The 27,325-nt window shown below is 53.6% G+C and overlaps 1 protein-coding gene across 2 annotated transcripts in view; it reads right to left on the bottom strand.

The window, feature by feature from the left end:
* Positions 1-26,678, bottom strand: part of KCNIP3 (potassium voltage-gated channel interacting protein 3) — a 71,863-nt gene extending 45,185 nt beyond the window's left edge. The window contains exons 1-3 of one of the 2 annotated variants that reach the window (XM_019660016.1): positions 26,646-26,678; positions 26,240-26,291; positions 9,612-9,777 (exon numbers count right to left, since the gene is read on the bottom strand). In XM_019660016.1, the coding sequence (XP_019515561.1) occupies positions 9,612-9,777; positions 26,240-26,291; positions 26,646-26,656 (229 nt within the window). In that variant the 5' untranslated portion in view covers positions 26,657-26,678. Of the gene's footprint in view, positions 1-9,611; positions 9,778-26,239; positions 26,408-26,645 lie in introns of those variants that run through there. The other variant, XM_019660018.1, reaches the window with a different exon arrangement.
* Positions 26,679-27,325: the final 647 nt, after the last annotated feature.

Raw genomic sequence — 27,325 nt, 5'->3', positions numbered from 1 at the left:
TCAGAGATACCAAGTAACTTGCCCAAAGTCATACAGCAACATAAAGCAAGCTGATACAGGAGCCCAGAAAGGCGGGAAGGTAGAGAAGGTATAAACGGCAGGTTTTTATGGGCATCTGGCAACAACCTTCTTAATGACTTCATCATTTTTAATGACCATTTTACAGAAGAGAAAGCTAAGGCTCAGAGAGTTTAGAAGCAATTTGCTTCACACAGAGCTGTGTGAAGGTATTGGAACAAGGAGGCCGCTGGGCTGGGGTGGCTCTAATGCGGTGGTAGCTGACATGAGCAAACCAAAACCTAAGCCAGTCAACTCATTCAAAGTCCAGAAAATGAAATTTATGAACAATTACAAACAGCCAATGAGGCTTTGCCAAATAAGGACAACCACTCAAGCAACAGTCAATCAAATAATTTCTTCACTTCGCTTCTGCATCTTCTATATAAAAGTCCTCTCCCTGGCTCCTGTTGCTGGAGCCTCTGAACTACATTTGGTTTGGTGCTGCCTGGTTCAAATTGGTGTTTGCTCAAATAAACTCTGGACATTTTTGATGTGCCTCAGTTTACCTTTTAACAGCCATGAGTGCCAGAGAGGTTATTCTTTAAAATTGTTTTTCAATTGTTGGAAATAAAGCCCAAAGAGCATTTTGTGATTTTTTTTCTGTCTTGTGAGGGCATTGACTAACACCTGCCCGGGGCACCTGGCTGTCCAGGGGAGCAGAGCTAAGCTGTACCATTGACGAGCGCCCAGATGCTTTACAAACCTGTGAAGCAGATAAGATGAGATGATTTCCTCTTTTACCTGGTAGACGATGACCCCATGGGTGACCTCCCTACCCTGAATCTTCCTAGATTTCATATCTAACTGAGCACTCGGACCTGTGTTCCTTTTATTTCCATTCTCTCTAAAACTCCCTGTGTGTTTTTCTCTTTTCAATCAGCTTTGTCATTCTGCTGGCTCCCTCATTAAAGGCTTCAGTAGAAACTTGACACACACACTCACTGTCTATTTGTAGGAGAATGATATTTTTAACACATCGAGAATGATGCTTTGACAATTCAAGCCAGCTGTGCCCAACTTTGTCTGTAACCTTGGGTCTCTGCCACCTCAATCTGAAGCCCGAGCTCTCTCTCCTGGCTCTTGGCTCCCTCCCTGCCTCTGCCCCAGGCCTGCCTTGTCCCTGGGCACCTGCTGCAGGGTGGGGTAACTGGCCCAGAAGACAGGCTCTCCCTTATCTTGATGTGGACTCTCTGTCTCACATCCAGGTGTTAAATGTGACTTTTTCTGTTGAAATGGGCAGAGGTTCCAATGTCGCATTAAGGGACTGGGAAGCTGACTCTGTGACTCACCCCTCCTCACCCCTCTGGAGGTAAAAGGGAAGGCTGGTGAGGTGAGGAAGGGCGTGTCTTTGAAAGGGTGGGTTGGTGTTCTGAACAGTTTCCTCTCCTCCCTCACCCAGGGGACATCCATCCTCTGTCCAGTTGAGGGGCTTGGGGAAGCCCATGGGAATCTGGGCACATGTCCCTGGAGTTGGGGGATGCAGGTCCAGGTAGGTCTGACCCACCGCTGGAGGAGTCAGGATGACGGCCATTGGCTACACTGGCCAGAGGCCGCCAGGGTGAGGGGAGGGACCGGGCCACCCCCAGCGATGGTCATGGAGGCAGAGGGTGCCTTTCTGCAGAGTTCCCTTATAATCTATGGAAGAAAGCTGGGGAATCTGTCTTTAAAGTTCTATCTTCCTCCAGGAAAGAAAAGGGGGACGCGTCCAAGGGGCATCATGGGCACTGATGGGAAGTGGCCCTGACCTGGCCCCAGAACCGACTGGAAGCTGAACGAAGCAGGAGTGAGGATGCCAGGAACCTGCCCACACTTTGCCTTCCTTCTCCAGCTGTAGGTCTGGGACAGTCACGGGGAGGGGAACCCCAAGTGACTGAGGGTCTGGAACGCCAGTATTGGGCCACAAAGGAGCTCTTGAGTACTCGCTGACCTGAAAGATGACCTCAGGATCTGCACAAACATCGTTCACAGGGCGGGAGTGGCAGTTTCACACAGCGGACTGAAAGGGTCACCAGTGACACAGAGTCACATTTCTTCCGGCGCGTTCCTACCTGGACACCCAGCGTTTGTGTTTTCACCAGCTGTCCACGTGGTTCTCAGCCAATCTCAGGGTTCACACCCAGCCTGCTCTCAGCCCCTCAGCTCGGCTCCCTGTTCCCAGGAGCCTCCTAGAGCCGGTGTCCCCCAGAGCTGGAAGGAGCTCGGAGGTGAGCCAGCAAGCCCGGGCCAGTGTTTTTTTGTCAGGTGAGGGAGCTGAGGCCCAGGGAGGCAGATCTCACCCTGAGGTGACTGGGACCTGCAGTGCTATCCCTCTCTTTCAGGACAGACTGAGACAGAGAGAAACACAGAGGCGGGGAGAGAAAGCATCCTGAACATGCAAGCACATCAGGCAGGGAAAAACGTTTGAGAAAGGTGCATGAAGCTAGCAGAAGACTCCCAGTCACTGAGACTCCAATAAGTATTCTGTCACTGACCCCAGGTAACCCTGGGCTCTTTCCCTGCAGCCTGAGGCCCCCCAGAGGCCCTGAGGTTGCACCCCTGCTTCAGACCCACACCTGCATCTGAGCTCCCTCAGCCAGCCTTCATTACATCAGAACCTTGTCTTCTTATTCCTAGAAATTTGTTACTGCTTTTGAACCACTATTTTAAACCACTATTATTCCACCAATTTTGATATGATCAATTGATCATATGCTCGATTTTATGTTTTTATTATTTCTAAATATATTACTCATTAACCTGACAAGTATTGAGGGCTCCAGGCTCTGTGCTAGGCACTCAGGACAGGGCAGGGAACAGATGGGGGACGAGACCCCACCACTGGTGAGGGGACAAAAGCTTTTCCAGCCCAGCCCTGCTCAGCATTGGCACATTGTCCCTCCACATCTATGAGCATCTATAGGCAGCAGAAGCAGATTTTAGCTTTGGCTGAAGAGCCAACATGTTACATGTCACACTGACTCATCTTCCTGTGTTAGGGGTTTACTCTGATAGCAACTTGCGGAATCACGTAACTTCTTAGCCTCCTTCCCTTCCCATCCCTCCAATAACAGAACAAAAGGGCCTGGAAACTGCTGGGGTCTCTCCCTTTCAGGGTCTAAAGCTCCTGACATTACACTTCTGGGTGCCCTGGCATGGAAACGGGGTCCCCACATGCAGGAGTTCCTCTTGTTATGCCTGCCTCCTGGGCCCCGTGGCCTTACCTCGATCCTGATCTTGCTCAGCCTTGGAGCACCTGCCCAGGTGAGGGGCAGAGGAGGCCAAGTGGCAGTGGGGCCTAGCGTGCTGTGGAGTTACTCTGGCCTGAGCCTGAGAGCACAGGCTCCAGGAAGCCCCCTGGTGTCCCTGCCAGGTTGGCTGGTTTTCATAGGTTTGGCGAAGATGGCTATCACTAAGTAAGTTCTACGTGGGTCTTTCTACACACTTGCTCATTTTCTTTAATCCTAGCTACAGCTGTCATATCTGTCTTTGATGGAGGGGTGAAACGCCCCCATGGAAGGAGGCAGGCAGGAAGAGGAGTGGGGCAATAGGGTCAACGTGCACACAAGCCGCTCTCTCTCCCTGCCTGATCAAGCGGGCCTGAGTCTGTGGCCCTCGAGAATGAAGCCTCCTCCCCACCTTCTTCCCCTCCCCAGGCTCCTGAGTGGGGGAGCCTGGCCTGGCCTTCAGTGCCCGCAGGTCACAGGACAGCACTCCAAGGCTGCAGTCAGGTGTTAAATGTGACTTTTTCTGTTGAAACGGGCAGAGGTTCCAATGTGCCAAAGTCAACGTGCCCTGTTCAAGGCGGGAGCTGCTCGGAGCCCCCGCCTGCCCTTTCCTGTACCCTCATTCCAGGCCCTGCTGAGCAGTCCTCACCTCGAGCCAGGTTCCCGGAGATGAAACGGAAGAAGCTGATGACGTCACCCAGGAGCTTCTTGCAGCCATGCTGGCACTCCTGCAGCCTCAGTGCAGACCCCCGGGTTGGGCCAGTGACCTCGCTGTGCCCCACCATCCCTGGCCCAGTCTCAGGGACCCCTGTCCTGCCTTCACTCTCACTCTGCAACCCAGCCTGCTCTGTCCCTCCTCTGCCTGCCTGTCCCCAACAGGACACTCAGAGCCCTTCTACCAAAACACTGTCTCCCACCTTCCTCTGTCTCTCAGTCTCAGAGTGTCTCCTGTGGGACACAGCCTGTCCCATGGTGTCTCGGCAGCTCTGGCCTGTCCTTCCCTCTTCTGTTCTCTGTCCCCACCTCCTGCCTTTCCCAGCCCCACTGCCAGGGGTCAGCCTCCTGGTGCAGCCTCTGCTCCCACCCAGGGCTGGCCTGGCCCCTTCACCTTGTACCTGGCTCTGGCTCTGGCTCCTGGGACCTGAAGCTCACTCTCTGGAGGCTGAAGGGTCCCCTCTGCTCCCTGGGCTGGGAGAGGGTGGGCCTCGTGCCTGAGTTCCCAACACCAATGAGGAGATGCCAGCGGTGTGATTTTCAGCTGAGGGTGTGATCTCCCTGTAAAGGGCTTCGCTGCAGCCAGAAGCAGAGCAGCCCTGCTCCCACCCAGCCCTGGACAAGGACACTCAGGGGCCAGGGACCCTGGGCAGGGCTGAAGGACAGGTGGGGCCCTGGCCTTTGGTCACTGGTCCATACCCAGTCCTGCTGATGCTTCTACAGACTGGAGCATGAGGGACAGGAAGGGGTCCCTCTGATGAGGAGGATAAGGGAAAACCAAATGTGTGACTGGAGCAGGAAGTGCTGACAACACCCCCAACCCCCACATTTATTGAGCACCTAGTGTGTGCAGGCAGCCTGCCCAGGTCCTTCTGGGCACTGGTACATTCAGTCATCAAAACCCTACGAGGCACGTGTGGCAGAGAATGCCACTTCAGTTTTCATTCTCCTCTACTTTTTTATCCACAGAATTCAGATTGGCGTAGAAACGTGTCCAGCTTAAAAAGCTGCCGTTTCCCTTGCAGTCAGGGTGGCTCTGTTCTGGCCAATGAAATGTAGGCATAAATCTTCCAGAGATTTCTGTATAGAGTTGCTTTCCTGATGTAGGCCCTACCACTTCCTCCTTTCACCTGCTTTCTCCTTCCTCTTGCCTGGAACAAAGCCATGATGGCTGGAGCCAAACAACCACCTTGCAGCTGTGAAAGAAAGGGCAAAAAACCCCAAAGATCCTGACTCTGACATCTCCAAGCTGCTAGACTGGTGCCAGCCGCTGCCTTGCCCAGATTCTTCATTTAGGAGATGCATGCCTCTGTCTACATGAAGCCCCTTTTATTTGGAGTTTCTGTTTTGTGCAAGTAAGCGCAGTGCTTGATGGGCCCTCCTACATACATACCATAGTTTAACAGGCGGCTCCAGGCTGTTTCCTGCTCCAGTAAAGGCTGTGCAGCAGGTGAGGCTGTGTACAGGCAGCTGTGTGCCTGGGGCCTGGCGACCACGCACACTCAATGGCATGTCGTGTGCCTAAGGCAAGTTAGGACACCCTGGGGCCCATGGCAGGCCCCAATGCAGCATTCCAGGGTCTCTTCAGGTTGGAGCAAAGCCAGGCTTATTTTGGCAAAGATCTGCCTACTGGACTCTCATGGAGGGAATGCCTCACTGTGGAACACAGGTGGCACTGAGACCTGGGGTGCCGACCAGGAACTGGTATCCACCTGACACTCCAGCTCTAAAGGCACATGTGTGGCATCCCATCATCACGCACAGGTGTGCCGTGTGGGCTTGAGTGAGGCATCCAGAAGGCTCAGGTGTGTAAGCAGGGCCTCAGCCCTCCATGGTAACAGCCGCATTGCTACCTTCCCCTCAGCCCACACCTGTGGCCCCCTGGGGAGTCCCTGAGATGCTTGAGAAGGAAAAGCCTTTGTGTGTAATTTACAGACAGAGCTGCAAGGAATGTTGGCACCACGTCTAGGTAGATATAGCAGCCCACTCAGGTGGAAGGACATGGAGAAGAGACATCATCCATGTCAGCACAAGTACGTTTGCTTGCCCATGTGGCCTGGCAGGAGAGATGGACTGGGGTACAGATTTCCATTGTCCTGGACCATTCATTCAGGGGTCAGGGTGGCGAAGGGAACAAGGCTGGATGACTGGCCACCTGGCCACCAGGAGGCGTGGGAACGTCAGAGCCTTTGTGATGCTCTCCAAAGGGCACCTGTCCACTGAGTGGACAGGACAGCCTGTGTGCACACCTCAGTCAGCCTGTACTGGCTGCTCGGTGGACGAAGGCTCCCTATGGGTTCCATAAAAGAACCTTCCCTCGCTGAGCTGACAGGGCGGCAGCTGTTGTCAAGTGCCCAGGCAGCCAGCAGGTGGCAGGTCAGCTACATTGTATCCCTTCCATCTGGCAGGGACCATTTGTCCTCTCTGGACTTGACACCCATTCTGCACATGAACTTTCCTTGCTGCCTGCCCGGCTTCTGCCAATGTCACTACCCATCACAGTGTCCACACATCACTGTCACTCACCAAGGAACTCATTTTACAACAAGGAAGTGTGGCCAAAGGCCACTGCTTACAACTCCCCCTGGCCTCACCATGTCCTGGTGCCCGGCAGTTCCTGGCCTTACAGCGCAGGGGGAGAGCCCCCTGCCGGCTGGTTCCAGCACCAGCAGAAAGATTCAGGTGCCGTCCTGTGAGAGGCTGACGCTGTTCTGGCTAGAATAGTGTGCCCAGGGCCCAAGGGCAGTGGTGATGGCAATGGGCTCCACATTACAGGTTTTAGATCCCAAAGAAGGATGCTTCCCCAGAGAGGAGATGCCTCTAGGTCACTGAGGATGGCCCCTGTTGGGAACAGATGCATTTCTCGGCCAAGGATGGGTGCTCCTCCTGAGTGGGGTGGTGACATGCCCCCTGCCCTGTGCTCCCCTTTTCCTGGGCACAACCATCCTAGAGGCCACTACTGCTGACCAGCTCCCAACTCCATGTTGAGGCCTTCACAGCCCAGGAGTGATGCCAGTGCACAATGGCAGCTGGTCCCGCCCTGGCCCTCTTGACTCTGGCCCCTGAGTCCCACATACTCTTGGCTGAGGTGGCCCGAGCTTAGGGACACTGTGCAGTTTCCTGGGCCTTGACTTTGTCTCCAGCCAGCCCAGAAATCTGCCTCTCTGTCCCACTTCTATGAATGGAAAAACCCCTGACAACAAGGGTGCAGTGTCTTGGCCACCTGCCACCTGCCCCAGGTACCCACTGCCCAGGGCACTGAGCTGGGCATGTCAGAGCTGCACTGAATGGCACCCATTGTTCCCCGTACCCAGAACCCACGGAAACTCCTGGGGGAGTTGGGGCACCTCATCTGCACACAGTTTAGCATTTCACATGGGCACAGCCCTCCATGTGACCAGCAGTGCCATCCTTGAGGGACACACATGGCACATGTTGGATGGAGGAGATGAGGGGTGCAGTCTGTGAGGGTGGCTGCTGCCCGCATAGACTCCACTCTCCTCAGCGTCCCCGAGAGAAAACACATGGGAGACACATATCAGGGTGAGCGCCTTGCCCAGAGCACATGGCAGAAGCTCCAGGTCAGAGCCTGCTGGGCCACTGATGCCGTGTGGCCCACTGAGTCATGTGACCTTGCATGGACTCTTTAGTAAAATAGAGTAACCTGCACTGCCTGCCTCCCACAGACAAATAGGACCTGGTTTTCCTGTGTTCACGAACCCTCAGGGTGCCTGGTGTGCTGCCTGGTAAACACGTCTGTCTAGGGGGTGGGCCAGACCCATTGATAGCATCCTGGGGCTGCCCCCTTTCTCCTGTCTGCACAGCTGCTGTGACAAGTGACAAGTCCTTCAGCAGATGCATTCTGGCAGCTCGGTAGGAGCCGAATGTGAAAGTCCCAGCCCTCTAGGAGCCCACTCTGAGCTGAGGGCAGGACATGTGAGTGTGGTCTCTTTGGCCCCCATCGTTGTGACCTTGAGCACAGCAAGCCTGCCCCCAGAGCGCCTTTCTCTGTGTCCACCCACACTCAGGTGTGCAAACAGCCCCAGTGAGGGGGCGGCACACTACACTCAGCCCTGGCCTGAAAGTCCAGAACTAAAGCCGGGCGGGGCCTAGGGTGGGGTGGGTGCTGGATGGAGTGCATGGGGGGGGGGGACGACACAGAGACACTGAGGCCAGGTCGAGAGGCTGCACGGTCTCCAGGAAGGAAGGGAGGGAACGCTGAGTGAATTTGGGCATTGAACATGAGACAGAGCTGTGCCAGCTAGAGCGCCCGGCTCCCCTCCACTCTGCCTCCTCCCTGATGGGGACTGAGCTGTTCTCATCCTGCTGTGGAACCCTGAGTATCGGGTGGGAGCTTCCTGGCTAAGCTGTCTTTGTGGACTTGTAGTGACATCACGTTTCTGCCACATGAAAATCTATCCCCACCCTGCAAGTGGGGGAGTATGCACAGACCTAACACAGGTGTTCACATGCACTAGTGTGGAGGCTGCTGTGGGGATGGCCCAGAGCAAATGTCAGCTGTGGGTGACAGAGCAGCACAGAGGGTCTGGGGCTCAGAGGAAGCAGAGGAGGGGCTGGAGTTGGGCTGGGTGCACCCTGAGTGGGGTCTCGGGTAAAGGACAGGGGTTTGGCTATCAGCTGCTTCCCCTTAAGCACAGGCTGGAGGTGGCTGCCAGCCTCTGTGCCCAGTCCCCTCCTCACCTTATCTTATCACGCTTGGGGGATTGGGGCCATCATTGTACCCATTCTCCAGTCAAGGAGACTGAGGTCTCCTGGAAATCACACAGAGAGTGACTGACACAACAAACAAGACAGCTGTTGGGGCCACATCTGCACCTTTTCCTTAAAGTCAGATAGGCGGAGTCTCATGCACGCCTGTGTGTGTACCTGTGTGGCACAGATACCTGTGTGTGATATGTGTATATGCATGTATGTACCCATATGTGCATGGTAGGCGAGTGTGCCCAAGTGTGTGGGGGATGCACAGGTGTGTGTGGTAGGTGTGACAAGCGGTGAGTGCGTGGTGTGTGCACGTGTGAGAGTGTGGGGTGGGGCTGCAGGAGGTCACCTCTGTACCTCCTGCTGTGTCATATGCGCAAACACCAAATATTGCTGACAGCCACCACTTCTGTCAGTGCCTCACAAATACCCAGAACACAGGTGGGTAAAGAGCCAACACCAGCCTTGGATGCACTGGGAAGGGCCTCCTCTTCCTTAGGCCCCTGCACACATTGTCACCCTTCTTCACATGTGCCCTGCAGGTGGGCACCAGCCCCTTTTACAGAGGACTGAGAATGGGTGAGTTCCAGCCTGAGGTTACCCAGCAGGTGAGGTGGGCACAGCGAGCCCGCCATGTCAGGCTCTGAAGCTGGGCTCTATCCTCCCAGCTACTCACGTGGAACCCCCAGCATGTTCCCAGTCCTCTGTCCCCACCCTTGTGGGTCCAGCCTTGAGCTCAGTGCCCTGCGTGGATGAATGAAGATGGGTGTGAATGAATGAAAACACATCTCCCAATAGAGGCAGAGGTGGTGTGGTCTGGGCTGGGGTCCCAGGGTGATCTCTGAGACCCCAGATCGGACAGAGCTCAGAACAGATCCCCCACCCTGCCCTCAGCCTGCCCGCCCCAGCTCCTACCTGAGCCCTGCGGGGCAGTGCTGGACAGGATCCACTTGACCAGGCAGCACCGCGTCAGGGCCTGGCGGGTGAGCCGCGGCCTCTGCCACTTGACGCCCTGCTTCTTGCTTAGCGGCGTGTGCCCGAGGTCCCTTAGGAGGCTGCCATCTGACACCTTCATTGCTTCCTACAGCAGGAACAGGGAGGGGGACCCTGAGCCTGTGCTCACAGAAGGGACCTGCAGATTGTCCTAGTCCCCAGGCCTGGCTGACCTCCCAGGTAATGCCTTAACTCTGCGCAGGGCCTCACCTTCCAGGGCTGCATGCCAGGAGCTCCCAGTCCTGGCCGGAGAATTCCAGGGCCCTGTTACCCCTGACGCAGGTCATCTCCTGCCCAGTGTCTCACCAGCCCAACTCTTTCTCTCCAAGAGCCCCCAGTCTACATGGCAAGGGACACCTTGCAGGCACAGACAGTGCCATTAGAAAAGCTGTCCAGTGCCTCAAGATGGAGGAGTGAGTGGAAGACAGGCAAAGCCACCTGTGCTGCCCACACATACTCCCCTCCAGCTTCATCAACCTGCCCTGTGGACACACCGCTCTTTTTCACGCGTCTGTGCTCTTTGCCCGGCTGTGGAAAGCCTCCCTTGTGTGGCCTAGTGATCCCTACACATGCTTTAAGACCCAGCTATAAGCCACCTCTCCCATGAAGCCTTTCAGCTTCTTTGCTGAAGCAGTTGGGTCTGCCATTGTGTCCACAATCCCACAACAGCATGGGCTGAGCAGTGGGACTCCTGACTGAGGGCAGGGCCTGTGGGCTCCCCATTCCACACCCTGGTCCAGCACATGATAGGGCCCCTGGAAAAAGAAAGGGGAGGTCTAGACTTGCTCATCAAACCTCCACCCTGGAGGGTCCCTTAGAGATCACAACCCCTCCCCTGACTAAAGCCCAGAGAGGTCAGGATCCACATAGGGTCACACAGCAAAGCTGGGCTTCCTCATGTCATTCCCTGCGCTCTCCACCTTTTTCCACCTGGGGCAAGGTGGGGCTGCATGAGAGACCCCCGGCCTTCCCCAGAGGGACACACTGATGGAACACACTGTCCTGAGCTGTGCAATGATCTGAATGAACAGCTCAAACAACAGACTGGGGGAGTCCTGGAGAAGGGGCCATGGGGGATTATTCAGAGACACTGAATATGAGTTCTAGTGGTGTGGACAGTCAGTCATGGAGGAAGTCCCAAGTCAGCGAGATTTGTTTTTCTACAGTGTTTTGAGTCTCCCCGCATCCTGGCTCCCAAAGCACCCACCATCCTCTGTGCCCACAGTCGCAGCAGGGTGGCCTCTCGAGTGTGAGGCCCAGGGAGGATTGTGTGCAGCCAGCCACAGCAGCCACGGTAGTCACTTGGGCATCTGCAGAGTGTAGTTTGTGCCCTGCTGTCCTGCTGGGGATAGCTGTGCTATAGATGTGGCCTGGCCAACAGGGTCACTGCCACAGGCAACCCCCAGGTTCTTTCTATCCATGAGTTCCCACCCTGGGAGCAGCAGCGCCCCCATGTGTGTGGGTTGTTGGGCGAGGACGATGGTCACTGGGGAGGTGGGCTGGTGATGTCTTTCTAGGTTGGCGTGCTACATTTACACAGCCCTGAAAAATGTTTGGTTGTCCAAAGCAAATAACAGGCAGCTGTGTAAGTGGGTGGCTTCTGCAGAGGCAAAGCCTCAAATGTAGCCCCTGTCTCGGCCAGGTTCTCAGATGCAAGGAGCAGAGACTGGCCCAGGCTGATTTTAACCAGAAAGGAAGGAGCAGAGGGCAGTGTGGCCCATTCCAGCCTCCTCAGGGAGGACAGACAGCGAGGCAGACAGACCAGAGCAAAGTGCAGGTGCTGGACAGCAAGACCGCAGCCACAGTCACCCCACAGAAGAGGCCCGCGAGCACCTGTGCTGCTGGGCAACACTGGGCCTGCTTCAGGCCTGGGACCTTACTTGGCCTCATGGCCCTGCTGTCCCTGGAACCTGGAACCTGTGGCTGTCTCAGTTGAGCCACTAACTCTAGGTTTAAGATCAAGAGTGGAGGAGTCTCATGTCTCAGCCCAGGCCATATGCCCTGTCCCTGGCTGCAAGGGGGATGGGAAAAGCAGTGTCTGGCCTGTTAGATTCTCTCATCATGCCCTCAGTGGGGGCTTTCCTGAACATGGGGACCAAGAAGCACCCTATAACCATCCCTAAAATGGAGCATTTGTGCAAATGCCCCAGTGAGGGGAAGCTCGTCTGCTCGCCTTGCCACCACCATTGGGCAGGAGAGCCCCAGGCGGCCTGTGCACATTTGAAGCCGGGCATTCAGCCTTCTGATCGATTTTTGGAGAAGTGGCGGCCTGGACAGGTCAATGTCCAAACCCCTTATTCTGACCTTCAGGGCGTTTGCCAAACTGGTGCCAGCTGCCAGGTACTCCTTTCATAGTCATCACCCAGGCCAGCTCCTAACACACACCCTCCTCAGTAATATACCTCACATTCTTCCCCTCCTCTCAGGCTCATCTGGGCAATGAGGTTGGCTTGGGCACATGCCACCTGATGGGGCAGAAAAAGGGGGCAAGCAGGGGGTGGACATGGTCCCACGAGGCAGGGATGCTGAGGGAGGCCCCTACACACACATGTACACACACACAAGCATATACGTACACACTCACACACAGCTCCTGCCCGGCTATCAGCCAGGCACTTTCTCCATTATTAACAATCTTATTCAGGAGATAAATGGCCTCAATGAATAGTCTTTATTTCGGTCTGGGTGGAGTGTGGAAGAGGGGCAGGGGGGAGACAGGCAGCTGGTGCTTCATCGTTGCATGAATTCTTTGCTGTGAACTCTGCACCTGGTTTAGTGGAGACCATCAGAAGGGGAAACTGAAGTGGGCCTCGGAGCTCCAGCAGGACGCCATCCATCAGGACAGTGCTGAAGCTGGCTGGCAGGGGCGCCCTGGCGGGGTCCTCGGCTGGGCATGGAAAATCCATCCTGCAGCCCCTGCAGCCCCTGCGGCCTAGGCCTGAGGGATGGGAGAGGCTGGTAGCCCTGGGTACAGTCCTGGGAAGGCTGGAAGGGCCCCAGGGCAGGGCTGAGCGCTCCCTCCCATTCTATTCTGGGTCTCAGTATCATCGTCATGACAACCCCAGAGGTCAGCAACACCAACCCCGTTTAAAGATGAGGCAATAAGTCCCTGAGAGGACTTTCATGCCAGGCCATGCTGTGCTCACAGTCTCCTGGTTCTACGGTTCAGGCACTCTTGGCCACGGGCTGCATGGCTGGAGAGGCTTGGGAAGTTGGGGGGGCTTCCTTAGCCCCCTAACCATGTCACAGTCACTGTTTCCAAATGCGCGGCTGAGGGCCTGTGAGCAAGCCGTCTGTGAAGTGAGTGGGGGGCCCTTACAGTGAGGAGGGCAGGGCCACAACACCACCAAGAGGGGCTGAGTCCTGTGGGCTGGGCCTCTCAGATGGGGGAGGGCAGGAAGAGGGGGATGACCGCTTCTCATCCTCATGAATATTTGACACTTGTCTGTCTGGAAGAGGGTCTGACTGGCGCTGTCAGGGACTGTTAATAGACACTCCGGCTCCCTCCCCTGAACTGGGAGGCTCCCGGGCACCAAAGGGAGGGGGTCCTGAGAGGTGACACTTCACCTCCTCAGCCCATGGGGCCTCTGTGCTGGGAGGAGAGCTGGGCCAGTGAGGAGACCCCACACAAATTAAATCCCCTCCCGCCCCGGCTTACAACCCCCAGAGACTCCCCTGTCCCCCGCCTTCAAGATAAAACCCCAGTGTCCTTGTCCTCTGCAAAGCCCCACTCAAATCAAGCCCTGCCTGAGCCTGTTGGCCTCACCTTATCGGCCACCCCTACCTCACTCTGCTCTCCACCTGCTCAACACAACCTGCTGCCCTCCACTGCATACTTCCCTTCACACACCTGCACACTTCCCACACACACACACCTGCACGCTTCCCACCCACACACACCTGTATGCTTCCCACCCACACACACCTGCACACTTCCCACCCACACACACCTGCACGCTTCCCACACACACACACCTGCACACTTCCCACCCACACACACCTGCACGCTTCCCACCCACACACACCTGCACACTTCTCCCTCCCTCCACCTGCACACCTCCTCCCTAGGATGTTCAAGGCTGACCCTTTCTCCCCTCAGGTTTCCTTCAGGTCAGGTACTGGCAGATTCCCGGCCCCTCTATCCTGGTTACCCTCCTTCATGCACGCTCCATCTCAGCACCTGTTTTTATCCTGTGTATTTGTTTTCTGGTGCATTTTTTTGTCTGCTCCCCCAGGTCCCACTCCCCATGTCAGCTCTGAGAGCTGGGTCTGACCTGTTGTGTGAACCACTCTTCCCCATAAAGCACCCAGCACCCAGGAGGCTTTCACCTCCAATACCCAGCAGTAAAAGAGCTACGCATCCGTTAGAAGGTGGCAAAGCCATGCACAGGCATTTCCTCTGAGGAGGAAGCACAGGTGGCCAAGAAGCACCTGAGAAGATACTCAACACCATCAGTCATCAGAGACGCAGATGAAAACTCTCTTGAGATGTGGCTCGTGCCTATCAGAACGGCTAAAATGAGAAACAGTGACAGTACCAAATGCTGGCACTGATGAGAGAAATGCCTTCCTCTGACATTGCTGATGGGGATGGGAAATGCTTTAGCCATTCTGGAAAACAGTGGGCAGTTTCTCTAAAAAACCAACATGCAACTGCCATCCGGCCCACCAATTGTCTCCCTGAGCATTCATCCCCAAAACAAAACCTGGACACGAATGTTCACAGCAGCTCCACTTCCAAAAGCCCCACACTGGAAACATTCCAGGTAGCCTTAAACAAACTGGTCATCTACACTGTGGAATACTATGCAGCCATCCAAAGGAACAGACTGTTCATACACACAACGAACCAGGTGACTCTCTGGGAAATTATGCTGAATGAAAGAAACCAATCTCAGAAGGTCACGTACTGTAGGATTCTATTTGTATAACACTCTGAAATGACAAAATTTTGGAGATGAGGCAAATTAGTGGGCTAGGGGTTAATAATGGGGGCAAAGGCAGGAGGGAGGGAGGTATGGCTACACAAGGACAGCATCCGGGCTCTTCGTGGTGACAGAACTGTGCTATACTGTGGCTGTGGTGGTGGAAACACAAAGCTACATATGTGATAAAATTGCATAGCACTACACACACACACACACACACACACACACACACGCACGTGTACAACTAGGAAGATAGGAATGAGGTTGGTGGGCTGTCTCACTATTGATATCCCACTGTGACCTTGTACTGTGGTTTTGCAAGATGCTATGGGAAGGGTATGTGGGATCTCAGTGTTATTTCTTACAATGGTGTATGGATCTACAATTATCTCAATAAAGTTTCAATTCAGTAAAACTCTCTTACACACAAAAAACAGTATTAAAAAATACACACATACACAAAGCCCTGAATAAAGATTCACAAGTGGCCGGGTTCAAGTCCCCTGATATTCCCCATAATTCACCTGAGCATTTCTATCCTCCTGCTCCTGCCGGTTGCCAGCATCATTGTAACAGAGGACAAAGCTGTCTGTCCTCCACGGGAATGGCCAGGGTTGGGTGACAGAGACCAAGGGAGCCAGAAGATCTAGGTCGTGAGGTTACGCCAAGTCCCCAGTGACACATCCAGCAGTGGGGGCATCCTGGGACCTGCAGCCTCCTCTGAGGCTCACAGGCTTCCCCCAGGACAGATGCTGCGAGTAGGCAAGGCCATGCCTTGACACACCCCAGAGCCTAGACAGCTCTTGCCCAGCAAAGGGATGCATCTACTATGTGCCAGGCACCGAGTTAGGTGCTTGGAGAGGCTGCCTTATTTCATGCTCATGCCAACCTTTTGGGGTCCCTTAGACCTGCCTCCAAATCATCCAACCAAAGCCCAAGATTTGCACTAGGTTCTTTCTCACACCCTCTTACCAAGCTCCCCCCACCATGCTGTGTGTTCTCACTCGCTCAAGGTCAATGAGAAGTCAGCCCAACTTGCTCAACTTCAGGTGTGCCCTGGTGGGCTTGGCCGGAGGTTATTGGCTCCAGGAAGTGGGGCTGTGCCACTGGGCACCCAGGAGCTGCCCCGGCTTGGTACAGAAGGTGACTTAGCACCCCTCTAATTCCCAAAGACCCACCCTCTTTTACAAAGATGGGGTGTGGCCTCAACAGGCAACATGGGAGGTGGGGAACAGAAATTTTTAACATGGTTGTTTTGTTTTTGTGGCGTTCTTATGGTTACCACTGAGAAAAGAGTGAACAAATAAAATTGAGTCACTATAGTCAAGCTGCTAAATTACTAAAACCCAGTAAGCTGGGGCATGAGGAAACGATTCTATGATCAAGTAGCCTGGAACCTTGAACTTTTGAATTTTCCAGCTACACATATAAATCTTATAGATGACCCTCCAATCACCCCTGAAGGACTTAGGAAAGACTGTTCACATGTTCAGATGCCTGACATCCATCAATCAGACTGCCAGACCCCTGGGAGATTATCATCTCGGACCAATCCAGAAGCCAAGAATGCAGGACTGATTCTTCTCAAGAATGAATTTTTTTCTCTAAGAACTCTTAACTTTTCTTTCTCCTTTGGAATGCTCTGGGCATTGCCTAAGTGTTTCTGGTTTGCAAATTCTATGACCTTTGAGTAAATCATCATTTATTTCTAGACAAAGCCTGATTCATTTCCTCTCGATTGACACCTTCTACTTCAGCAACTGCTACCAGCTCTCCATTTGCAATAAAGATTTAAAGATTCCCTTTTAAGTAAACCTGGTAAAGTTCAAAATGTGAGTTAATTTAAAGAAAAAACAAGAAACAATAGCACAGATAAGGCAAAAATCAGTGATGGCAGAGTACAAACAGCTAGGAAGCTTGGAGGCTGAGGAGCCCGCTCAACTAAGCTGGGCTGAGCCCTTGGGTCTGAGCTGCTCCATACAGCTGCCACTCCTCAAAATGTGGCTACTGAGCCCTTGAAATGTGGCTAGTCATACTGAGATGTGCTGTCAGTGCAAACACACACTGGATTTCAAGTCCTTACTTACTGGAATGTAAAATAGCTCATAAACACTTTTTATAGTGATTACACACTGAAATATTTCCAGTGGGTTGAATATAATAATTTCTTTTTAAAAATCTTTATTTAATGTACCTACTGAATATTTAAAATGGCTCCTGTGTGAGGTTTCTGGTCAAGATAGCAGAGCAGGTAAATGCTGTGCTCACCTTCTCTCACGATCACATCAAAATTACAACTAAACTGCAGAACAACCATCATTGAGAATCACCTGAAGTCTAGCTGAACTGGAGCCCTACAACTACAGACATACAGAAGAAGCCACCTCAAGACTGGTAAGAGGGGCAGAGACACAGAACTTGCTGGTTCCACACCTGTGTGTGACCATTAAAAATTAGGAGGGTATCTTGGCTGCAGAGGGCCCCCCTAAGGAGCGAGGGGTCTCCACACCACACCAAACTCAGGATTCCAGTGCCAGGGAGATTACGTCCCCACAACTTAAGGCTAGGAAAACCAGCGGGGGTGGTGGCTAAGTGGGATGGAGGATGGCTGGAGTCCCAGGCGCTCCTCTTAAAGGGCCCTTGCATGGACTGATTCACTGTTGGACTCAGTCACTCTGAATCCCAGTGCTGGGGCAGCAGATTGAAAGGCACCAGGCAGATACAGAGAGGAGCTGAGTTGAATAGCTTCAGAACAAGGACTGAAGAGGCAATTTTTTTCTGGACAGAGTAACTGGCAGAAGCCACTGTTCCTTTGTTGAGCCCTCCTCCTCCCTGCATGCAGACACATGCAGATGCCATATCTGAGTCTCCACCAAACTGGCTGTCACCTTTTGTCTGCCCCACCCTAATGATTCTGAGACCCCACCCCACCCTTGCACCCCCACTTTTGGGTACACCCAAGCCACTAACAGTGACTTTTCCGTACAAATGACCTGCCTTGACTCATGCTGCAGACTTTCCTAAAATCTCCCAAAGGTTCACAAAACCCAAACAAGCAGCATCTGGCTTCAGTGTGGCCCATAACTCTGGCTGAGCAGCCCTAAACCAGGCACTAGCGACAGCCAGCCTCAGTTCACAGATTAGCCTCTTGAGGCACCTCTAAGCGCAGTGTGGGTGGCGGCCATCTGCAAATTGCTTTGTGGCTCATATCAGGTGGCCCTAGGCAGAGCACAGACTGCAGCTAAACTTGGCCTGCAGTGGTTTCCTTCCCAAGAGGCCCCAGGGCTGGCACATCTGGTGACCAGCTTCAGACAAAACTGAAGCATCACCCAGCTGCTTCAAAGGACAACACACCTAAAGGGACTGGGCAGGCACCAGAGCCCTGCTAAAGTGAACCCTGCTCTGTAGGGTCAGACCCTGCACCACTGCTCCTCCACTGTAGTCGCAGCCAGTCCTCACAGCCAATCAGCCTGAGGGTCAGTCCCTCGCATTGATGTGCAAACAGCAACCAAGGCTCAACTACAACAGGAGGGCACACACAACCCATACAGGGACACACCTGGAGCACCCAGCTCTAGTAGCCAGGGAGATTTCACCAGTTGGTCCCACTGTCCACCTACTACATAATGCCACTCAACTAAGACTGGGAGGCATAGCAACCCTATCTAATACATTGATACAAACACAGGGAGGCAGCCAAAATGGGGTGACAAGGAAACATGTCCCCCCAAAAAAGAACAGAATCAAGTGACAGAAAAAGAACTAAACAAAATGGAGACAAGTAATCTATCAGATGCAGAGCTCCAAATACTGTTATAAGGATGCACAGTAATCTCAGGAAGAACTTCAACAAAGAGATAGGAAACATAAAAATGGAGGTAGAAAACATAAAAAAGAACCAGTCAGAAATAAAGAATACAATAACTGAAATGAAGAATACATTAGAAAGAATCAATAGTAGATTAGATGAAGCAATTTGGGAGATAAGGTAGCAGAAAACACCCAATCAGAACAGCAAAAAGTAAAAAGATTAAAAAAAAAAAGAGGAAAGTTTAAGGGGCCTCAGGGACAACATCAAGTGTCCCAATATTTGCAGTATAGGGGTATCAGAAGGAAAAGGAGAAGAGAGAGAGCAAGGAATTGAAAACTTATTTGAAGAAATAACAATGGAAAATTCCCTAACTTGGTGAAGGAAATAGACACACAAGCCCAGGAAGTGTAGAGTCCCAAATAAGATGAACACAAAAAGGCCCACACCAAGAAACATCATAATTAAAGTGCCAAAGGTTAAAGACAAAGAGAGAATCTTAAAAGCAGTTAGGCCTACAAGGGAGCTTCCATAAGACTGTCAGCTGATTTCTCAAAAGAAACTTTGCAGGCCTGAAGAGATTGGCATGAAATATTCAAAGTGATGAAAAGCCAGGACCAACAACCAAGATTATTCTACCCAGCAAGACTATCATTTAAAATAGAAGGACTGGGGTGGCCGGTTAGCTCAGTTGGTTAGAGCGTGGTGCTACATAATAATGCCAAGTTTGCCAGTTCAATCCCTATATGGGCCACTGTGAGCTGCACCCTCCTTTAAAGATAAACAAATAAATAAATAAAAATAAAAATAAAATTGAAGGACAGATAAAGAGCTTCCCAAACAAGAAAAAGCTAAAGGAGTTCATCACCATCAAACCAGTATTACATGGAATCTTAGAGGGACTTCTTTAAGAAGAAGAAAAAAACAGATAAAAAATATGAACAAAAAATTGCAATAACTATGTATCTATCAACAATTACTTTAAGTGTAAATGGATTAAATGCTCCAATCAAAAGATAGAGTGGCTGAATGGATAAGAAAACAAGACCCTTACATATGCTGCTTGCAAGAGACTCACTTGATTGAAAGACACACACAGACTGAAAGTAAAGGGATGGGAAAGATATTTCATGAAAATGGAAACAAAAAACTGAACAAAACAAACAAACAAAGCTGAGGTAGTAATACTTATACCAGACAAAATAGACTTTAAAGCAAAGGCTATAGCAAGAAATAAAGAAGGACTCAGTAATCCCACTTCTGGGTATTTAGCCAAAGAAACCGAAGGGATGTGTGCATCCATATGTTCATTGCAGCATTGTTTACAATGGCCAAGATATCAGAGCAAGCTAAGTGCCCATCAATAGATGAATGAATAAAGAGGAAGTGGTACATGTACAAGTATACAATGGAATATTGTTTGGCCATGGAAGGGAATGGATTCTTGCCATCTGCGGCAGCATGGATGGACCTGGAGGGTATTGTGCTAAGTGGAGTATGGCAGATGCAATGAGATTTCACTTATATGTGGAATCTAAAGAACAAAATAAACAAACAAAACAGAAACAAACTCATAGATACAGAGAACATTGTGATGGTTGCCAGAAGAGGGGATTGAGGGGTGAGTGAAAAAGGGAAAGGGATTAAAAAGTACAAATTGCTTGTTACACAGTAGTCATGGGGATGTAGGGTATAGCATAAGGATTATAGTCAATAATATTGTAATAACTGTATGGTGTCAGATGGGTACTAGATTTATCAGGGTGATAGATGGGAAGGGGGTTGGAGGGTAGGGTGAAAAATGCGAAGGGATTAAGAAGTACAAATTGGTAGTTACAAAAATAGTCATGGGAATGTAAGGTAAAGCAAAGGGAATATAGTCAATAATATTGTAATAACTATGTATAGCACCAGGTGAGCATTAGACTAGTCAGGGGGATCACTTTTTAAATTATATAAATATCTAACCACTATGCTGTACACCTGAAATTAATATAGAATAATATTGAATGTCTAAATAAATAAAGTGTAAAAAAATAAAAATAAAAATAAACTAAAATGGCCCATGTGCCTCCCATGATGTTTCTATCAGCCAGTGCCATTCTAGACAGCTCTCAGACCTGCTGGTCGGATGGTTTAGGGCAGCCTCCTCCTAGCACGGCACACCCTGTCCCCAGCTCCTCTCTGTCACTCAAGTCCCAGCTAGAGTCAGGCAGAGTTGTTTCAGAAAGGTGGCCTGGTGGAGTGTGAAGGGGGGTTTGGGGACAGTGGGACAACAGGCTGACTTGGGAGGCTGCCCAAGTCCAGGGAGGAAGGGGATCTAAGCCAGGCCCAGGCAGTGGGATGAGTGGTGGAGAGATTTGAGTGACAGGCATTTAGGATCTGCTGTCATTGTGGGTAGTGATGGAGGGGTCGAGGTGACTCCTCAGTACTATGAAACCTGTCACCACGGAGAAGCAAAATCCCTCACGCCTTCCAGCTCCCCCGGAATATGATGTAGACTGTCCACCGTCGTCTGAGAGTCTTCGCCACGCCACAGAGAGGCCAGATCACTTTAGAAAAAGCACAGACCCAGACGCAGACATCTTACCTCACATCTCCCCGCCCCCCACAGGCCCCTGCCCAGTGGATATAGCTTCGCCCTGTGGGGGCCCCCTGGTCAGGCCATTAGGGACACACCGAAGTGATACCTTCGAGCAGCTGGTTCAGTCTGTGGTTCTCATCAGCTGGGCTCCAGAGAACCCCCAGAGCAGACTTGGCAGGAGCCATTTATGGGCACATGACCACCTGCTGGGGTGGGGTGCACGGCTGGAGGCCATGGAGGGTCCTGGGTCACCTGAGTTAGGGTATCCAGGCTCCTTCCCCAGAGGTAATGTCACATGAGTAAATGCCTAGGCAGAAGGCATGGCTAACGTCTCCCAAATGTTCACAGACACGTATGGACATGCAACAGCAGGAACAGGACCCACTGTACACTGGCTCACAAGACAAACTTAGCCGGGGCTGGGGTGGATTTCAGCAGGCCAATGTTACTTCTGGAAGCTGAGTACAGTGGGGAAAGGTCTGAGCCAGCCTGATAGGGGCTTGAATTCTGGGCCCTTGCCCCCTGGCCTGGTGACCCTGGCAAAGTACTCGACCACTCTCACCCTCAGTTTCCTCACCTGTGAAGTGGGGATGATAATGTGCCCTCACAGCCCTGTGGGGAAGGTTAACTGAGGTGACATATGCAAAGCCCCCAGCAGGAGCAATTAGACCTATTTTTTACCCTACTGATGCCCACAGCTGCAGTCCGTGACATCTGGCAGGAAAGTCCAGCTCGATCTGCTCAGAATCACCTGGGATTCCCCACCATCTGCCTGCCTGGGGCTGCTTTGTCTGACTCACTGGGGCTGCACTGCTCAGTTCATGGGACAGTGCTGCTCAGCTTAGAGATCTTCTCTCTCTAGACAGGAAATGCTGGGCCTGGTCTCTGGGAAGGAGGCTCAGACTCCCTCTCCCAGGAAGGCTGCCTGGGTGCCAGAGCCAGGGCCAGCTGGGGATGATGGCTTGCTTAGAGGCTGAGCTGCCTAGCCCCTGTACACGGGACCCTGCAGTGCAAGCTGGCGTACTGAGCACCCACTTGTCGCCTGCTCTATTTCCGTCGTCTGGGACAGATGGCAGGAAGTGGCAGTGGGCGTTGCAGTCATGCGGCCCCGAGGATTTGGGATGGGGAGGCTTCTGGGCTCCTCGACTCTCCATCCACCCCTGAACAGACACAGATGTGGGCCAGGCAGCTTGCCTGGTGAGGGGGGAGCTGGGTTTTTCATGAAACCCTGCAGACACTCACATGGCATGTGCGTGAGTGCGCGTGCACGCACGCGTGCACACACACACGCACACACGCACGCGCACCTGGGTGCTGCCCTTCTCGGAGCACTGGAGCAGGACAAGGGAGAACTGGGTTTTCCTTGCCCTGCCTCTGATGGCTGCCACCTCAGCCAGGGCACAAGGCCCCCACCCCTTACTGCCCAAGTGGCGAGGGTGTACCACTAACCCAGGTCCACTTGAGCTGCTCACTGACAATGGTCTCCTGTCACAGCCCTTTCCATGCTCCACTCAGTCATCAGAAAACAGCAGCGTCGACACTGCCCACAGTATGGCCTCTTGTCGTGTGCCGGGGCCACGTTGAGGGGGTTGGCACAGGACCTCATTTGTCTAGGTTGGTGTTATGTCTTCAGGAAAATGAGACCATGGCACAGAGGAACTGCGTAACTTGTCTGAGGACGCACAGTCAGCACATACAGGGGCTGGAACTAAAGCCTGGATGCCTGATGCCCAGGCAGGTTAACAGCCCACGAGGTGCAGTATCATCTCCCTAGCCCACCTTCCTCTCCTGGCCAGGGCCCTGTTGAAGGGCCCCAGATGGTGGGGATGAGGTGCTGTGACAGGCCAGGGGCATATGTGGTGCATGTGGGCAGATATCTGCGTCATGGCACTTTGGGCAGTGGCCTGAACTCAACCCCCAGCCCCTGCTGGTTAAGTGGGGGTTGAGCAGAGGCGATGAGGGTATCTGAGGCCCACATGGGGAGACCGAGGCTCAGGGAGGGGATGGGCTCTGCCCAAGCGCACAGAGTCATTGGGGCAGCGTTGGGGCTAGAAGTAGCTCTCTGGGGTCGCTGCCCAGAACGCCCATCTTGAGAGAGGGCCTCTTGTCTGCTCTGGAGGTGTCCATGTGCAGGAGGTGGGGGAGGGGGAGGGGTGACGCTAGGGAGGAAGCCGGTGAGGACCAGCCACTGTGTCATAGTCATGGACCAGCACAATAGAGGGGGTCTGCGCAGGGACTTGAGGCAGCAGATCTGAGGGGGGAGGCTGGGTCAGCTGGGAGGTGGGACAGGCTCCCTCTCAGCTGTCCTGCCTCAGCTCAGCTCAGCACCATCCGCACTCTGGCGTCTGCAGGGCCCCTGGGTTCTGTCCCTGTCATATGGCTGCTCTGTGGTTCTAGGACGTGGGCTGATCAGAGCTGACAGATGTACCTGTTGATGGGAACATCAGTCAGCTGGGGATGGGGAGCTGGTGGTGTGGGGGTGGGGGGGCAGCACAGTGACCCACTCCACACTCCACCCTCCTTCCTGCCCCGGGCCTGGGGCCAGTGAAGATCTGCCAAGGTCTGTCCTCTTCCCTTCTGTGCTTGGGAAACCAAGGCTGCCCTTGTCCCCCACAGAGCCTGCATTCAGGGCTCTGCAGCTGTCCAGGCCTCACCAGGGGCGTCTCAGGGTTGGGCAGGAACAGCAGATGTCCCCAAGCCAGCTGGAGTCCGCAAAGCAGCTTCCGCTCTTGTGAAGATTTGATAAGAAAAGGGATCCTAAATTTAAAAACCCTGAGATCCTTTCCTTTGCAGCTCTAGACTCACAGCCCAGAAAGGGGCTCAAGGTCGCATGGTGGGGTAGGGTCTGGCTTGTCTGAACACTCACTGCAGTGTTCAGAGGGTGTGAGGTGCCCGTGGAGCCAGCCCTAGCTGGGATGGGCCCCTCCTCAGTCCCCTGGTCCCAGATGATCCCTCTCCCCTGCAATCTTCTTTTAGGAATCCCCCCTGCAGCCCTAGGGAAGTGAGCGTCACACCTCAGCTACAACACTATGTGGCTTGTCATCTAGGGCAGGCCTCAGGCTCCTGGTCTGTGAAGTGGGTACAACGCCAACAGCTACCTTGTGGGCGGCACATGGACCCAGGGAGACAATGCAGGTACAAGGACAGCTCTGACCTTCTCCCAGACTCCATCTGGAGGACAGTCTTGTCCCACTTCACCCCCATCTCAACCTGGGGCTTTGAGTGATATCTTTGGAAATGGTGGAGACAATTAGGGCCCACCTCTCGCAAGTTCCCCGCAGGAAGGCAGGCAGCCAGGCAGAAAGAGACTCGTGATGCACATGCTGGGCCGTGAGCACGTCTCTCTCTGGAGCCCAGGAGGGCAGGCGTGCCCACTCCAGCAGAGCCTGTGGTTCTGTTCACTCCACTTGTGTAGTTCAAGTCCGGTGTTGTGCTGAGCGAGCCGTTCCCTCCTCTGCAGAGGGCAGTGGCTGTACATGCCTTCCTGGGCTGCTGTGAGGACCCATGAATGACTGGGGGTGCATGCAGGAGGCTGAGGACTGGACACCCAGGTGCAGTTGCTGACCGAGACAGTGACAGGCAGCTGAGGACAGCTGAGTCTGGCCAACGCCCAGCCTGTGCCCTCACTTGCAGTCCCTGCTTCCACTAGCCAGGAAGGTGATTTTTCACAGCCAGTGCCCTGGCTGACCTTGGTGAGCCACCAGGGGCCGCTTCCCTGAAGACCACTGTCCCTGCCTGGCCCAGCACCCCTGAGCAGGTGTGGGGCCTGCTCTAGTCTCTGGTCAGGCCAGCCACAGGAAGTCCCCTGGCAGGTGTAAGGTGTAAGGCCCAGGGAGCCTGTTGCGGGGGTGGGAAGACAGCAGTGAGGAGCCACAGGGGCCAGGAAAAGCCAGGTATACCCACAGGACCCTAGCCACTTGCTCTACCCATCTGGCAGGGGCAGGGGCGGCCAACTTCCCAGGGTGAGCTCCTGGCAGCTAGGGCCAGCAGAGGAAAGGCAAGAGAAGGGGGACTGTCCCCTGCCTGGGGAGACTTGAGGTGACAGGAGAGAAAGCACCTTTTCAACATACCCATTGCCATGCAAGAGTTTCATGTCACCTCCTCTGGGCACCCCTGGGAGGTGGGGCACCCAGGCTCTGGGCAGTGTGGCCTGAAGGAAGCCACGTGCTCATTCTTGGCCGCTTGTCCTCACGGGTGAAAGAAACACAGGAAACCATCTTTCGGTGGCAGGGGGTGTGGGGATGCGGGAATGCTGTGAGATGCCAGCCTGGCAACCATTCTTCCTTACTCACAAGACCCTGGTTGTCTTTGGATATTTTTGCCCTTCCATCTTTCTTCTTCCTGCTGCCTGCTTATGCTAGCTGGAGCTCCCACAGCCATGTCAGCTGCTAAGGTAACCTCAAGAGTGGAAGCCAGGGACACAGATGGAGCCCGGGTTCCTGCTGACCACGGAGCCTCCATGCCAGCCCTCTATTGCCTCCCTCTGGACTTCTGCATGAGAGAGAAAGGCAACCAGCCTTGTTTAAACCATTGTTACTTGGGGTGCCCTGCTGCGAACAGCCAGACCTAGTGTCCGTGCTTCTTCCTTCCAGATCAAGACTGTCCCAAACATGAGAGGGGTTACACAGCCTCAGGACCCATTTTCTGAGTGTCAACTGTATTCTGGGGGTCAGCTCATGTTTCATTCCCTCATTCTTCTTCATTTAATTACTCAGCCTCCTCCCAACACCCTGCCGCTATTTCTTGAACTCTACCCCAGGCGTTTCCCTTGATTCTCTCTCCAACCTCCCAACAGCCCCCAGAGTGGGAACTATTAGTGTACTTGTTAGGTCTCAGGACCCTTTAGGGAGTGGATATTCATGAATTACTTGAATAATTAAGAGGTGTATTCATGGAGCATAAACCCCGCCTACTAGCACACAGCCTGCCCCTGGCTCTGGGGCTGTGGGGCCGAGTTCAGGACAGCTGCCCCAGGGACCTAACTGAGCAGGACCAGCCCATAGCTGACTCAGGCTCCTCCTCTGTCCAGCTTCTATCCTGCAAACACCTAAAGCCTCTCCCATCCAAAGGGGGCCCCAGGAGTTTAGCCTCTCAGTCAGGATACCCCAACACTTACTTTCCTCAAGGCAACCATACAGGGGACAGCAAGGAATGGGCACTACAAGGCTCCCTGGTCCGGGGCAACCCCGGAAGCCCCAGCCTCCACCCCTCGAGCCCTGTTGGCACCTACCTTGGCCTGCTGCATCGTGGGCACTGAAAGAAACTGTTGCCGGGCTCCCCTCCTTGCAGCCAAGGAAATGAGGACTGTCGGGCAGGGCTGGCAGCTGCCTCATGTTTGCTTGGACTGGCGGCTCCTTGCCCACCCCCTGCCCAACCTCCTCCCGCCTGCCTGCCTCTACCTGCTCCACCCCTTCTGCTCTGCTCCGCTCCTTCTCTCCTCCTCTCTCCCTCCCCCCCTCCCCTCTTCCTCTTTGGTCTCCCCTCCCTCCCTTCCCCCTTCTCTCCCTCTTCTCTCTCCCACCCCCTCTGTCTTTCTCTCTCCCTCTCTCTCCCCTCTTCTCTCTTCCTCTTCCAGGCACTGTCCCACTCTGTATTCTTGGTTCCTAATCTTGCCCTCTCAGCCCATGAAGAAGTACCGAAGTCCCATCTGTTTGGCTCCCTGGGTGTCTCTCTGCCTGCCACCGAGTGTTCTTTTTCTAACACACACGCGTCCTGCCTCCTGACCTTAGTTATGGGGAGGGGAGGGTGCGTTGGGGGTGGGGTGGTCCAGAAAATCCGGACTTGGGAGAAGGGAGCTCTGATGTGAGTTTCTGCCCCAATGGGGGTGGGTGTGGGGCAGGAGGGGGCAGCCCTCCTCTCCCTGCTGCCCTCTCTCTGGTCCTGCTGGCCCGTTTCATGGACACGCTGAGGGGGGCCACAGTCAAGACCCTGGCGCCACCTCAGCTGCTCCTGGCATCGGAAGCATCCTCCCTGTGGGGACCTCATTCTGGTTCTCAATGGCCTCACATATAGGGGCTCACCACGCAGAGATGGTGACAGTTACCAGGGACACAGCACATGGATCACACACAGGGGTCCTTCCACCTTTCATCTGCCCCCCTTAATTACCTCCCTTTTACCCCATGTGGGGTCTCACGATGTGGGGGCCCTCCCAGGTAGCCTGTCATCTGCCCCTGCCTGGGTCCCAGATTGGGACCCCATAGAGATGGCTGAGGGACCTTGCCAGATCTCCTGGGGGGTGGAGTATGACGGACCAGCCGCCACAAGTCGATCAGTACCTGAAAGGGGGAGTGGGAATTAAAGAAAGAGACACTCA

Source organism: Hipposideros armiger, unplaced genomic scaffold (assembly GCF_001890085.2).
Source record: "Hipposideros armiger isolate ML-2016 unplaced genomic scaffold, ASM189008v1 scaffold_310, whole genome shotgun sequence".
NCBI classification, from domain to species: domain Eukaryota; kingdom Metazoa; phylum Chordata; class Mammalia; order Chiroptera; family Hipposideridae; genus Hipposideros; species Hipposideros armiger.
The sequence above is the reverse complement of the archived record's forward strand: the minus strand, read 5'-3'. Positions and strand labels throughout refer to the sequence as shown.